Source organism: Ranitomeya imitator, chromosome 2 (genome assembly GCF_032444005.1).
Source record: "Ranitomeya imitator isolate aRanImi1 chromosome 2, aRanImi1.pri, whole genome shotgun sequence".
NCBI classification, from domain to species: Eukaryota; Metazoa; Chordata; class Amphibia; order Anura; family Dendrobatidae; genus Ranitomeya; species Ranitomeya imitator.
This window is the reverse complement of record NC_091283.1, coordinates 460,509,679-460,526,026: the sequence shown is the minus strand read 5'-3', so window position 1 is coordinate 460,526,026 and position 16,348 is coordinate 460,509,679. Positions and strand designations below refer to the sequence as shown.

General features: G+C 44.7%; 1 protein-coding gene across 2 annotated transcripts in view; it reads left to right on the top strand.

Annotated features, from left to right (window-relative positions):
- CDH4 (cadherin 4) overlaps positions 1–16,348 on the top strand; it is a 1,112,924-nt gene that overhangs the window by 997,353 nt on the left and 99,223 nt on the right. For both annotated transcript variants that reach the window (XM_069751205.1, XM_069751206.1), the window contains one exon: positions 11,879–12,023. In XM_069751205.1, the coding sequence (XP_069607306.1) occupies positions 11,879–12,023 (145 nt within the window). The remainder of the gene's footprint in view (positions 1–11,878; positions 12,024–16,348) is intronic.

The window sequence follows — 16,348 nt, the reverse complement described above, 5'->3', positions numbered from 1 at the left end:
GTGCAAGTGCCACTAGGGACGAGGTGACTAGTGCAAGTGTCGTTAGGGACGAGGTGACTAGTACAAGTGAGACTTGGGACGAGGTGACTAGTACAAGTGCAGCTAGGGACAAGGTGACTAGTACTAGTGCAAGTGCCGCTAGGAACGAAGTGACTAGTGCAAGTGCCGCTAGGGACGAGGTGACTAGTGCAAGTGCCGTTAGGGATGAGGTGACTAGTACAAGTGAGACTTAGGACGAGGTAACTAGTACAAGTGTGGCTAGGGATGAGGTGACTAGTACAAGTGTGGCTAGGGATGAGGTGACTAGTACAAGTGCGGCTAGGGAAAAGACGACTAGTACAAGTGCGGCTAGGGACGAGATGACTAGTACAAGTGTGGCTAGGGATGAGGTGATTAGTACAAGTGCGGCTAGTGACGAGGTGACCAGTACAAGTGCGGCTAGGAACAAGGTGACTAGTACAAGTGCGGCTGGGGACATGGTGACTAGTGCAAGTGCGGCTTGGGACGAGGTGACTAGTACAAAAATGTTTATACTTAACTAGCCTGACCCCTCCCTATGTGTGCGCATAGGGAAGGACCTGTCAGTCTAGCGGATCCAGCATGGAGAAGCTGGCAGGGACATGCCTAGCTGGCAGGGACATGCCTAGTGGGTTTTTATTTTACAAATAAAAATGCTGCCAAGATGCTCAAATAGATGCCCAGGCTTCTTTTGAGCCTTCCTATTGACAACTTTGGTTATTCCAATTCCCATTGATACTGATTGAGATGGAAAACTAGCCCATGACAAGCGGGTGTAGGAGAAGACAATCACTAGACCTTTCGGTTCAGAATGGCAATACCTGGCACCACATTGGTGGGTCCATTGTGAGCTTTACTACGAAGTCCATTCTCTCTTCTGTATACTCCACTAGTAAGACATACAATTTTATGTCAGTCAATCCAATTACAATAAGATGTATTGATATTAGATACAGAGGTATAGCAGATGTAGTTGTAATAGTATGCAGGTACTGAGTATGTCACCACGGAACAGATAGACCAACAGTTGAGGGGTTTATTAAAAGGAATCAGGTTCTCCTCGTAGGGAGGAAGAAGTGGAATATAACTAACAATATAACAGTGCAAAAATATGGGAGTCAAACAGTGTAATAGTAGAAAACGGAATTTCTTGGGAAAAACACTCATCAGTCTGATGAGGACTTGCTTGAAGGGTCGTCTTCTCCAACGTAGGTGCTGAGAAACAGCGGCACTTGTCATCCCTCTGTTGTCCGTTGGCTGAGTAGTCTGTAGGAACCCGCTGCCTGGGGTTTCGGGAGTTAATGTGATATACACCGGCTCTGAGTCTTTAACTTTTACAGCACAGCCTATCCCGGGAAAACGATGGTCAGTCTATTATTAAGTCTCTCAACAGGAATCAAGGGCTCTGCACTGGTACCGTGGGTATCAGGGGTCACAGTCTCTGCACGGGCCACTGACTCCGCACGGGTGTCAAGACGCCCCTCTCCAGTCACAGCAGAGTCTGCTTTCATGTACTCACAAGATGCAGTCTTTTTGGGTGATCTCCCTGTATTTGTCCTCTAACCGGAAGCTCTCTCTCTTTCCCGGAGTGCAGCTGCGTCCTGCTCTGACCGCTGCACACGCTGCCTCTGACCCTTGCGCGCGCGCCTTTCCCGCTCTTTGCCTGGCTTCCTCCTGTCCCGGTCTCTAAGTCTGCCCCCTGGGGAACCTGTAGCACAGCTCAATGGTTCCAGGCACGGAGCCGAGAAGGTAACCACCCCCGGACTCTTCTTGTGCTTCACCTCCTTAAATTGTCCTGGGACTTTGAGGTCAGATGAAATGGACCCTGGATGTAGCTTTTCTTTGATCTTTGGCTCCAGAGCATAAATATTTTCTTGATCCTGCTATTAATGGTTTAAAGTAGGTAAAACTCTCCAAAACCAAATGTGCTAACATTTGGATAACATAAGAGTTAATTTTTGTCTGGTTTATTCCTCCGCATTCATAAAACACTCTCTAGTAAGTCCCCAGTGAGAGCTCTGCATAATATGACAGCATCATTTCAGTGTCAGATCAGTGAACCCACACAATCATCACATCTGGTGGGGAACCAGCCACTCGCACCTCAATGGCGTAACAACTGCCAGCAGGATTGATTAGTTAAAGACAATCTACATACAGGAAAATAAAAGTACCATAGATTTGTCTAATGTGGATAATGATTTACCTTAAAGGGTTATTTCCAAAACTCACAATGTGGTTTTATAGCAATGCATATAAATATTAATTTGTGAAAATATAACTCATTTTTACATTTGACCATGTTTTGAATTTATCACCCCCTAAGGATTGTCCTCCAGGCTTTATTTACCCTCCAGTTGTCATTTGATCTGTCCTGCTGTAGTTCCAGTGCTCTAGGCCGATCATGCAGAGTTTAATCTCTCAGCATGCCTCAAGCATAGCTCTGTTGTGCCTCCATCATTGACATAAAGCAGAAATGGGGAACCTCAGGCCCTCAATGACCTTTTCTCTGGCCCCGGGGCAGAATTCAGAGGACCGCAGTGCCCAGGCTTGCAGCTGCATTTTGATGGCTGCTGGCCCTTTAATATCCTCTTGCTCTGCAAGCATGTAGCTTTCACTACTAAACGTAGCAGCACGTACAATGAAGGACTACATATTGATGGAGCCAGTGCTAGTGTCAGGACATACTTTGTGGGAGGAGTTAGCCTGCAACAACAATATGGCTGCATACATATTTTTATAAAAACAATCTGTTAGCTTTTTCAGCAGGGATCAACTGTTGTGCACTCTGCTAAACCTCCACAATGGAGCTTGAAATAACCATTGTGGAACTACAGCAGAGCTCAGACCAGGGAGCTGAGCTGTGTTTGATGCTTGGTACTGTCAGATTAGTGATGTGAAACTGGAAATACAACTCTGTTGATGCATATGGCAGAAGATAATCTTCTGACAAATGCATCGATAGAGCAGCATTTACTGATTTTCATCACTGATCTGTCGGCATCAGGCATCAAACACAACTGAGCTCTGCTGGTCTCAGTTTTGCTGTACTTCCACTATGTTTTTTTCAAGGAGGCAGATTAGCTTAATGAAGTGCTACATATCTGTGGAGAAGGCGTACCTGAGCTGAACATATAACATAGCAGAGCTGTGGAAACTGTTATGATCAGGTGACCTTGGAGCAGCATGAAAACTTTCACTGGAGTAGGTGGTAACTATACTGACCGCAAACCCTGATCTTATCACCACAACTAGAAGTAGCTGTGTGGTGTGCCTAACAAAACATAGACACCTCGACACAGCCGGAGAACTAAATACCCCTAAAGATGGAAATAGAAATACTATCTTGCCTCAGAGCAGATCCCCAAAGGATAGGCAGCCCCCACAAATAATCACTGTGAGTAGTAGAGGAAAAGACACACGCAGGCAGAAAACAGGATTAGCAAAAGAGGCCACTTCTAGCTAAATAGGAAAGGACAGGACAGGATACTAAGCGGTCAGTATTAAAATCCTTCCAAAATATCCACAGCAGAAAATACAAAAAACTCCACCACCTAACTAAAGGTGTGGAGCGTATATCTGCAACTCCAGAGAATCCAACCAGACTGAGAAAACACTGACACAGTCTAAGCTGGACAATAGAAAAACAAAATGAATAGCACTGAAATATAAGCACACTGCATGTGTGCCACAGAAAAAGAAACAGACACTTATCTTTGCTGAATTGGCAGCTAAGCAGGAGAGACCAGGAGAGATCCAACACTTCCAAAGAAACATTGACAACTGGCAGGGACTAATGAGTCCTGCAAACCTAAATACCCCAGTCAGTATTGCAATCAGCAGATACATCTGTCCAAGACTGCAGGCCAGGGACAACTGCATTACCATTAACAACCACCGGAGGGAGCCCAAAAGCAGAATTCACAACAGGAAACTACATAACACTGGAAACCAGTGTTATTTTACATATTTGTTATGATCTGGTGGCCTTGGAGCCGCATGGAACTTTCTCTGGAGTAGGTGGTAACTATACTGACCGCAAACCCTGATCTTAACAGCGCAACTAGAAGTAGCCGTGGGGTGTGCCTAACAAATCCTAGACACCTCGACACAGCCAGAGGACTAAATACCCCTATAGATGGAAGTAGGAATTCTACCTTGCCTCAGAGCAGAACCCCAAAGAATAGGCAGCCCCCCACAAATAATGACTGTGAGTAGTAGAGGAAAAGACACACGCAGGCAGGAAACAGGATTTAGCAAAAGAGGCCACACTAGCTAAAATAGGAAAGGATAGGACAGGATACTAAGCGGTCAGTATTAAAATCCTTCCCAAAAATATCCACAGCAGAAAATACAAAAACTCCACCATCTAACTAAAGATGAGGAGTGTATATCTGCAACTCCAGAGAATCCAACAAGACTGAGAAAACACTGACACAGTCTAAGCTGGACAAGAGAAAACAAATGAATAGCACAGAATATAAGCACACTGCATGTGTGCCACAGAAAAAGAAACAGACACTTATCTTTGCTGAATTGGCAGCTAAGCAGAAGAAGCCAGAAAGAGATCCAACTCTTCACAAGAAACATTGACAACTGGCAAGGACTAATGAATCCTGCACATCTAAATATCCCAGTCAGAACTGCAATCAGCAGATACACCTGGCCAGGACTGCGACTCAGAGACACCTGCATTCCCACCTACAACCACTGGAGGGAACCCAAAAGCAGAATGCACAACACATATTCATCAGTCAGCCAGCTTTCAGCACAAGCTTTGAGTTATCACCGCAGATAGGTGGGGCTAGTCAGGAGTGCAAGAGAAGGAGGAAGAAAGGAAAGTTTTGCAGCACAAAGGGGAAGCAATGGACTGCTGGGAAATTTATTTTGCAGTTATCATTGGCCCCAATCTTTTCCCTCTCATGTCCCTACTTTACGATAAAACAATATAAAGTGCCCTCGATAAAGCCGCACCCCCTACACACAGAACACCCTGGCATAGATGACACCAACCCTGGCACACACTGCAAACACGTTTTCTCAAGGAGTGACCTACAGTATGTGTGAGGAATGTCTGTGGAGGAAATCCCTGTCCCCTGAGGACTTCATCCATTATAAGTTTATGCTTTAAACATATAACTCTGCCCTTGATCTCCCTAGGTAAGCCTACTTCACCTACTGCACTATAATCACCTAACTATCCAAAGACCCTAACTCTTTGACACTTTTCACTCCTTCCTAAGTCCTAAAGAGCAGGCCCCAATCACCAACCCTAGCACTGATGATCTGGCAAATTATTAAAAAAAATAATAATTGACCTTATCTGTCAGGAAATTGTCTCCGAATCCCCATTCTCTTCCCTACTACACTTTATCAAGTTCACTTTCAGCCTCTATACTGGTCGCAGAAAAAGAGGTTACAAGGCTCTCTGATTCTTCTTCCCCTACCATCTGCACCAGTAAACCTGTTCCCTCTCACCTCCTCCGGTCTATCTCCCTGGCTGTCAGTACCCACCAAACTAAAATATTTAACCTCTGTTTTTCATCCGGTATGTTACCCTCATCTTTCAAACATGTTGTCATAACCTATTGCAAAAAAAATACATATCATGCCTGTGCCAGAACTGCTCTGATAACTACAGACCTGTCTCTAAACTCCTAGAATGCTTGGTGTTCTCTTATAAAATCTGGTGTCTCTCAGTCTTCTTAACCCTTTACAATTCAGTTTCTGCTCTTTACACTCTACTGAAACTGCCTCACATCAAATCTCTAACAGTCTTATAACAGCTAAATCTAAGGGTCACCACTCACTTCTTAATCGACTGGATCTCTCTGCAGCATTTGACACTGTGGACCATCAGCTCCTCCCTATGCTCCGCTCTATCAGTTTCAAGGATACCGCTATCTCTTGGTTCTTCTCCTACCTATCTGACTGCTTCGTCACTGTATTATTTGCAGGATCTTCTTCCCCTTACCTTTGTGGTTCCTCAGGGATCAGTCCTAGGACCCCTCTCCTATAACTTGACCCTATTGGATTAAGCATTAGGAGATTTGGTTTCCAGTACCATCTATCTGCTGATGACACCCAATTACACACATCTTCTCCTGACCTAACTTCCACAATCCAGTTTATTCTTAGTATCCACATTTTTAACTGTGCCTTAAAAAAACATTTCTTCAGACTGGCCTATCACCTACCCTCACTAACCTATTCTTTATTCTCCCTTCCTACCTTTTCCTCAGAATCTGGTCCCTACTACTCATCTGTCTCCACATCCTCCATCATGCACTCACTCCTCATTCTTATTAGTATGTGTTTAATTATTTAATTTACTCTGTAAAGTCTTATTTTGTTTGTACAAATCCCCTCTTAAGTGTAGGGTGCTATATAATTTGATGCCGTTACAGAAATAAAAGTTATTATTATTATATAAATGACACAAAAGGTGCAAGAAATAACTTTTATGTTGGGCTTGGTCTATATATCTACTATATAAGTGTCTAAGGGTAACTTCCGTCTGTCTGTCTGTCTTTCTGGCTGTCTTTCTGTCACAGATATTCATTGGTCGCGGCCTCTGTCTGTCATGGAAATCCAAGTCGCTGATTGGTCGTGGCAAAACGCCCACAACCATTGCCACGACCAATCAGCGACCGGCACAGTCCGGCAGCAATATGGCCGCTCCTTCCTCCCCGCAGTCATTGCCCGCTACATACTCCCCTACAGTCAGCCCTCACACAGGGTTAATGGCAGCGTTAATGGACCGCGTTATGTCGCGGTGTAACGCACTCCATTAACGCAGCTATTAACCCTCTGTGACCAACTTCTTACTATTGATGCTGCATATGCAGCATCAATAGTAAAAAAATCTAATGTTACAAATAATAATAATAAAAAAAAAGGTTATTCTCACCCTTCGACGTAGCGCTGTCCTTGGCAGTGCAAGCGGCAGGTCCGGTGCCAAGGATGCTATGCGAGAAGGACCTTCCATGACGTCACGGTCATGTGACCGCGACGTCATCACAGGTCCTGCGCTCATACCAACACTGGGACCGGAAGTTGCCGCGTGCACCGCACACAGGCGTCAGGACTACAAGGGGCCTTCGGAGGGTGAGTATATGTTTATTTTTTATTTTAAGTCTTTTTTAACCTGTTACATACGTGGCTGGGCAATATACTATGTGACTGGCCAATATACTACGTGACTGACCAATATACTACGTCACTGGGCAGTATACTACGTGTCTGTGCTGTATACTACGTGGCTCTGTGCTGTATACTACATCGCTGTGCAATATACTATGTCGTTGTGCAATATACTACGTGGCTGGGCAATATACTATGTGGCTGGGCAATATACTACTTGACTGGGCAATATACTACGTGGCTGGGCAATATACTACGTGACTGGGCAATATACTACGTGACTGGGCAATATACTACGTGACTGGGCAATATACTATGTGGCTGGGCAATATACTACGTCGCTGGGCAATATACTACGTAGCTAGGCAATATAGTACGTGACTGGGCAATATATTACGTGGCTGGGCAATACACTACGTGGCTGGGCAATATACTACGTGGCTGGGCAATATACTATGCGGCTGGGCAATATACTACGTGGCTAGGCAATATACTATGTGGCTGGGCAATATACTACGTGACTGGGCAATATACTACATGACTGGGCAATATACTATGTGGCTGGGCAATATACTACGTGACTGGGCAATATACTATGTGGCTGGGCAATATACAACGTCGCTGGGCAATATACTACGTCGCTGGGCAATATAGTACGTGACTGGGCAATATATTACGTGGCTGGGCAATACACTACGTGGCTGGGCAATATACTACGTGGCTGGGCAATATACTATGCGGCTGGGCAATATACTACGTGGCTAGGCAATATACTATGTGGCTGGGCAATATACTACGTGACTGGGCAATATACTACGTGACTGGGCAATATACTATGTGGCTGGGCAATATACTACGTGACTGGGCAATATACTATGTGGCTGGGCAATATACTACGTCACTGGGCAATATACTACGTGACTGGGCAATATACTATGTGGCTGGGCAATATACTACGTCACTGGGCAATATACTACGTAGCTGGGAAATATAGTACGTGACTGGGGAATATACTACGTGGCTGGGCAATATACTAACTAAATACTGGTAATTATCCTTAAAAGGTTGCCGATACGGATCAAGTTCCAAGAGGGGTTTGTATTTCCTTGTTACATAAAAGTCTATAAAACCTTTATAGGGAGGTAGGAAAGGTGACCTCAGACAAAATTACAGATTATCAGTATTTTGGATCATTTCAATATTAACCAGTTGGATGCCAGATGAGAAGAATTGTATTGTATTGTATTGGACATAGAGAAAATGGATAAGACAGTATCATTATAATGAGTTAATATTAATGTACCATTATCAGTCATCTTGATGGACATAATGGTAACTGGACTTCTCATAATTGGCAGCATGTCAGAAGAAAACTGGCCGTACACTCCACAATATTGCAGTATTATAAGGATTATGTGCTCAAAATGGCTCAGTGTCTGGTAATAATCCTCTCCAGATCAGAAGGATCATCATCAGATGTACTGATAACTGTGATGGGACCACCGACCGCCTGGTCTACGTTTAACTCTACAGCAGCTCTTCAAGTTGGCTCTACAGCCAGATGTGTATAGCAAATGCCGAGATTTGTCGATGATGTCACTGCCCCATGACAGGTTTAATATTCACCTCTTCAGCTGATGTCATTGGTACGCCCCCGCCAGGGCCGTGGGGTACACGGTACCGGGTCCGGTACTTAAAGGGGAATGTCACGGTGGCGGCGACCTGGTCTGTAGCCCTGGGCGCCCATGTAAAAGGAAAAGTCTTTAAAGGGGTTTTGAAAGAAGTTTGTGTTCATGACGCCACCTGTGGTTCTCGGTCAGAGGTGACCGACGCTGCTTAATGGGGTCTACTGGGGTGATGTTATGGCAGCTAAGATGGTATAGCTTCCCACAGGTGAAGCAGGGTCCCCAGGGCTCCCGGTGTGTAGACGGAGATGGTGTGTAGTGTAGAAAGAAAACGGAGGACACAGGTTTGCAGTCTCTTAACCTGGTTTACTGAAGACTTCATGCAGCCACTTTCCAGAGTCCCGGATTACAGGTACAGGCAGGATCCGGCCAGTTTGGAAGCAAGTTCAGAGTCCCCTTTACCAGGTAGAGTTAGAAGCCTCCCTACTAGCGCTGCGTTATAGTCCCTTGCTGCCTGTGGCTTCTGTCTGGGTCCTCACTGTTCTCTCTGTCCTCCTTAAAGGTGGGACACTAACCCGTATGACAGGTAGCTCAAGCCTTTTTACAGGGTTTCTATCACGACCCGGGCTCTATGTGCCACTGTGTCTCCTGGGTATTAGGGCAGACAGGTGACATGTAGTTCAGCTGTCCTGCCGGTTTCTGGTGTAAGTCTTGAAGTCCCTCACAACCTCTGTCTTTCGGCTACCGGTATCTGCGCTTTGCAGGGAGGTAGCCCAATCGCAGCTGTCCTCCCCAGTTGTCACTCTCCTGTGCTTTGCTCTCCTGCATGCTCACTACAATCTGTACAATCTGTTCTTTCTGTGTTATCCCTGTCCAGGAGCTGCAGCACCCTCTTGGCTGCACGGCTCTCTCTTCTGTCTCTCTGAAAGACTGACTGAACTCAGTTCCTGTCTCTGGCAGACTGACTGAACTCAATTCCTGTCTCTGGCAGACTGACTAACTTTCCCTCCAAGCCAGAATATATATATATATATATATACATATATATATATATATATATATATATGTATATATATATACAGTGGGGCAAAAAAGTATTTAGTCAGTCAGCAATAGTGCAAGTTCCACCACTTAAAAAGATGAGAGGCGTCTGTAATTTACATCATAGATAGACCTCAACTATGGGAGACAAACTGAGAAAAAAAAATCCGGAAAATGACATTGTCTGTTTTTTTAACATTTTATTTGCATATTATGGTGGAAAATAAGTATTTGGTCAGAAACAAAATTTCATCTCAATACTTTGTAATATATCCTTTGTTGGCAATGACAGAGGCCAAACGTTTTCTGTAAGTCTTCACAAGGTTGCCACACACTGTTGTTGGTATGTTGGCCCATTCCTCCATGCAGATCCCCTCTAGAGCAGTGATGTTTTTGGCTTTTCGCTTGGCAACACGGACTTTCAACTCCCTCCAAAGGTTTTCTATAGGGTTAAGATCTGGAGACTGGCTAGGCCACTCCAGGACCTTGAAATGCTTCTTACGAAGCCACTTCTTCGTTGCCCTGGCGGTGTGCTGTGGATCATTGTCATGTTGAAGGACCCAGCCACATTTCATCTTCAATGCCCTTGCTGATGGAAGGAGGTTTGCACTCAAAATCTCACGATACATGGCCCCATTCATTCTTTCATGTACCCGGATCAGTCGTCCTGGCCCCTTTGCAGAGAAACAGCCCCAAAGCATGATGTTTCCACCACCATGCTTTACAGTAGGTATGGTGTTTGATGGATGCAACTCAGTATACTTTTTCCTCCAAACACGACAAGTTGTGTTTCTACCAAACAGTTCCAGTTTGGTTTCATCAGACCATAGGACATTCTCCCAAAACTCCTCTGGATCATCCAAATGCTCTCTAGCAAACTTCAGACGGGCCCGGACATGTACTGGCTTAAGCAGTGGGACACGTCTGGCACTGCAGGATCTGAGTCCATGGTGGCGTAGTGTGTTACTTATGGTAGGCCTTGTTACATTGGTCCCAGCTCTCTGCAGTTCATTCACTAGGTCCCCCCGCGTGGTTCTGGGATTTTTGCTCACCGTTCTTGTGATCATTCTGACCCCACGGGGTGGGATTTTGCGTGGAGCCCCAGATCGAGGGAGATTATCAGTGGTCTTGTATGTCTTCCATTTTCTAATTATTGCTCCCACTGTTGATTTCTTCACTCCAAGCTGGTTGGCTATTGCAGATTCAGTCTTCCCAGCCTGGTGCAGTGCTACAATTTTGTTTCTGGTGTCCTTTGACAGCTCTTTGGTCTTCACCATAGTGGAGTTTGGAGTCAGACTGTTTGAGGGTGTGCACAGGTGTCTTTTTATACTGATAACAAGTTTAAACAGGTGCCATTACTACAGGTAATGAGTGGAGGAAAGAGGAGACTCTTAAAGAAGAAGTTACAGGTCTGTGAGAACCAGAAATCTTGATTGTTTGTTTCTGACCAAATACTTATTTTCCACCATTATATGCAAATAAAATGTTAAAAAAAACAGACAATGTGATTTTCTGGATTTTTTTTTCTCAGTTTGTCTCCCATAGTTGAGGTCTACCTATGATGTAAATTACAGACGCCTCTCATCTTTTTAAGTGGTGGAACTTGCACTATTGCTGACTGACTAAATACTTTTTTGCCCCACTGTATATATATAGGGGAGCCACCCACAAACTGGGCCAGGGCTCCCCCTTCTGGCCTGGAGTATGAACATGTTGTATGCTTGTGGTATCCAATAAAGAAGATCCTTGCTCGCTTCCAAGCGTGACATCACTCTCCCCGTGAGGAAAGCAATGCCACTGTGACAACCAGGACCCCGGGGTGTCACACTATCATTCTCTTCATCTGAGGCTACAATATTATTCTGTACATATAGAATAAGAGATGTAAAGGGCTACCAAAAACTATACATCCTGCATCCACCAATGACCCCTACACCTCCCCAGGTCATGTTCTCGCCTCTTTATACCCAGAACAAGATAAAAGAATTATATATAAGACACCATTATTTGTACAGATGATCTATAATCAGCAGTGATCTTCTTATTTTCAGCTCAGGGCTCACGCTGTGGATATGAATGGCAACAAGGTGGAGAACCCCATCGACCTGTCAATCTATGTTATCGACATGAATGACAACAGGCCAGAATTCTCCAGCCCGGTATTTAATGGCTCAGTGGATGAAGCTTCAAAACCAGGTACAATTTTCGATATACTATCTTCTCCCACAGCAGGTTTAAATCGGCTACAGGGGCGCCGCGGGGAGTCTCTGCTGCGCTATTTCATCGGACCTGTGCATGCGACTTGTCAGGGGTCTTGTGCACAGATCCAGGGAATTAGAATAGAATCTTGGAAACCCTTCAATATCATGCAGTTCTCTCACCATCTCTTGCAACTGGCATCGCTCCATGAATAATTTTAGATGGGGTGGAAGATTGAAAGCAAAGCGACGCTTTAGTAGAAAAATCAAGTTGATCAGCACATCCAAAAAATAGAATTCTCTATGACTAAGGGTGCACAGAGCGCCCGAAACGCACCAGTGTTTTTTCTATCACCAATATGTGGATTTTAATTATTTGACATGTATGGAATAAAATTTGAAGATTTTATCTGTTTTTTTTTTTTGGATGTGCCAATCAATTATATTTTCTGCCGGTCAGCCGTATTTGAAATGTCACCCATCGCATGGAAAGGACAGACACGGAGAGCGATTGATCCAATATTTTTCTCAATGTGACACTTTAGTTGGCTGATCTTTGGGAGACTGTGGTTACTTGGGCCGGCGTTGTGTTTGGATCGTGGGCCGGATCTTCTGTTCCACTTTTCAGCAATTCTTACTAGTATATTTCGATGACCTCTTGGGCGTGCACATTAACAATGCAGTCAGAGTAATGAGTGTTCGGGCACACATGACTTTTTTTCTGCTGATGCATCAGTATGAAACACTGTTCTGTGTCGTAATAAGAACGGTCACGTTGAGTTGTTTGTATGGGACAATGATTGCAGTCTCTCGGGATTCGCCCAACATTTGCATGTCCCCTTTTCTCTGTTCTGCAGCCCTGAATGTATAGTTGCTTCAAAGTGCTTAATAAGAGTCTGCGATATTTCTCTCTGCAATGAATAATGTTCAGGAGCTTTGAAGCCGATCTCTCTGGGAATATTGCTGGTGTTAAGGAGCCGGCTCACAGTTGATATCACTATTCCCCTGGCTGACCAGGCTGCCTTAATCAGCAGAGCTGCGTGGCACATGGTGCAGCTCGGGAGCCGGGCTCAGACACAAATGCAGAATTTCATTCAGAAGTCGGCTGCAAACGGCTCAAGTGTCAGCTTGTGAGCTAATGAATTGATTAATTAATGAATCGTTTCTATGGCTCCGCTGTCTGAAAGGACTCTGAGTGAATAAATATGCAACAATTAAAACTTGACACTGGAGGGTTTTTTTCCTGAGCTTGTTGCTTGGCCTCGTCTTAAAATGCACAACGTGGCCATGATACCACCCAGCACTATCATTCAAAATGCAGGACCAATATACAGACATATATATGATGGCTCAGTGGTTAGCAATCACAATCTTCTATGAATGTCGGCCACAAGCTGGCATTCACAGGTGGCTCATAATAATAGGCACAGGCGTCGGACGACCCTCGGCTGTCATGACAACCCAACGGCACCCTCTAAAGATGTGACAGGGGCAGGATGTATGACACATACATAACAGCAGGATTTAACTGGTTAAAAGCTGGCAGCGGACCACTGCTCCTCCCGCAGCTGTTAGGCTGTCATCACACTAGCAGTATTTGGTCAGTATTTTACATCAGTATTTGTAAGCCAAAACCAGGAGTGGGGGATAAATACAGAAGTGGTGACGTGTTTCTATTATACTTTTCCTCTAATTGTTCCACTCCTGGTTTTGGCTTACAAATACTGATGTAAAATACTGACCAAATACTGCTAGTGTGACGGCAGCCTTAGAGGCACTTGATGGCTGCTAGGCATATGAGCCAACATCATAGGTAGGGAAACGACCTTTGACGTACATGTAGTATGTTTATTGTCATTGTTTATATCAAATTTCAGTGTTACATGTATTTTACAATAAAATGTAGTATTTTTTTTTTCACATCAAGATCTTTGTTAAAAAAATAAACTTAGTAATCTTGCAATTTTCACACTGCCCACTGGGTTTTTTTCTAGACTCCAAATCCGTCACTGCAGGAACAGTTTACATGAGTTTTTTCATCAGCAGAGGCAGGATCATAGGTGGCACCTCTACACATTTCTGCTAACACATGACAATCGGGTATTCGTGGATCCTAGGAGATCCTTCACCCATTGACAAAACCCACGTCTAAACTCCCCCTTCCTGAAATAATGGCTCACAGACATCATTTTAATCTTTGGTTTAATTGGCCACAGCAGCCTTTATTAACATTTAACATAACAATTTGTAAACTTTAACCATATTTACGGGGAGGGCAGTCCTCGAAGCCCCAAAACTATATAACACAAAACTCAGGACAATATCTATAACCTTGGCCTCCAGGTCGCCTCTTGCCTCTAGCCGCTAGGCACCAGCTCAGAGACCCACAGAGACTCGCCCGGCCAATATCCTTCAAAATTATCCATGGATCCCCGTTATCTCCTCCACGTGATCCTTCCGTTCCACTCCATTTAATCCACTCAAGGGGAGTCCAGGACCTTTGGGATCCCCCCCTTGAGCCCCCAGTTATTAGCACCACCAACCTTCAGGACCTCCCCCCCCACGCCACCAGCATAAATGTTCTGACCCCTCAAACATTTGTCACTCCAAACCAACAGACCTTTTTCAATGCCCTCTTGTATTGCCAAGCACCACATATCGAGACCGATCGCATTCAAATGAATACCATCCTTCCTCCAATACTCCCCTTCCCCAGACTCCAAGTCCCGATGCCGCACCAAAATTGCCCCGTTCCTCACTATGAAGCGTGACACCGCTCTATTTAATTTAATCCTAGCCTTATTTAAACCGTTCGCCGACCTAGTAACAATTGTTTCCATATCATCCCCCGTTTGCCGATCTACCTCACGACTCCTAATGTTCTTGGCACTCCTAGTTGTCTCCCATCTGGACGAACATCAGCTCTCATTGCTGCCCAAAAGACAAAAGAATGACCCATGATCCAAGTGAGCAAACGTCTTGACTCTGCAATACAAAAGAAACATTACAACCATATAGCTGAAAACCATGGCTGATACCACTGAATTCCTTATAACAATGACGGACGAATGTAAGAGCGAAATCTCAATGATTCCCAGCGACCAATCCTTTGTACCATCTCATCCCCTAGACCCCTTCTAGCCGCCTCAGTTGCTGCTCCTATACGAAATGAATGCCCATTAAAACTCTTTGCAGAAATGCCCCCTTTCACCAGACACTGTTTAAATACTGTCAGAAATTGAAAGCGAGATAAGAATGAACCATCCTCATGCAATAGCAACGGATAATTCCCTGGACTCGAGCTCCTCCAAAACTCTTTCAAACATTTTACTGGACATAAAGGGGAACCGTCTACCCGAAAAAGAACCACCCTACAGCCTTTTCCCTCTGTATCCATTTTGGATGATCTCAACATTATCACCAATCTGTCCTCTGCTAAGGCAAGATATCAATATCTTGCCTTAGTAGACCTCCTCTTCGATACTTGGATGGGCTAACCAATTCCCCCAATCTAAAAGCCCAAAAAAATGCTAACGAAAAGGCTAGTTTAAACAAGGTCACCTCTTTTTGACTGGAACAAACTACTTCTAACTGTTGACCCAAAATCAGTAGCACTTTGTAAGAAACTGGACGCCTACCGTCTAACACCTTCCAGCCTTTACGCCAACCTTTCACCACTTGACGAACCAAAAATGATTTTGTCAAATCGTTCAACCCGCGAAACTTAAAACCAAATGCCAAACCCGAAAGGAAATTATTGAGTTTTGCAACGGACCACCCAGATTCCCAGTTGTGGCCTATCAATAAGATCAACTTGCTTTCAACTTCTAAGCCCCACCCCAGATTTGTCTTGCATTCCTCCCAAGAATCCCACGACTTCCGGTAATATGACCAAGTTCCCATTGCCAAAGATCTGGATAGCAAATCTCTCACTGCCCCAACGGTAGATTCCATAACTCCCCTGGGCACGCCCGGCCCGTGGGTTCCACTTGAGGTGCCAACTCCTGAACGTGATCCCACTGCGAAGAAGAAATAGCATCAAGAATAGGGTAATGTCTCTCAAGCTTGTTTTCCGCCGTAATCCACAAATTGAAGTTCAAACCCGCCCACACCAAATGTTGCAACACCCTCAGCAAGTCCTGGTCGGAAGATGACAGCGAATTTATAGCCTTCACGGCCCCTAACCACTTGTAACTAAAACAAATTTTTCTGTTCCGAACGCTCCCTCCCCACAATGACAAGGCCAGGACAATGGGGAACACCTCACGTAGCACTGGATTGGCCGATAGACCTCTCTCTCTCCAAACTTGTGGCTAATGAGCT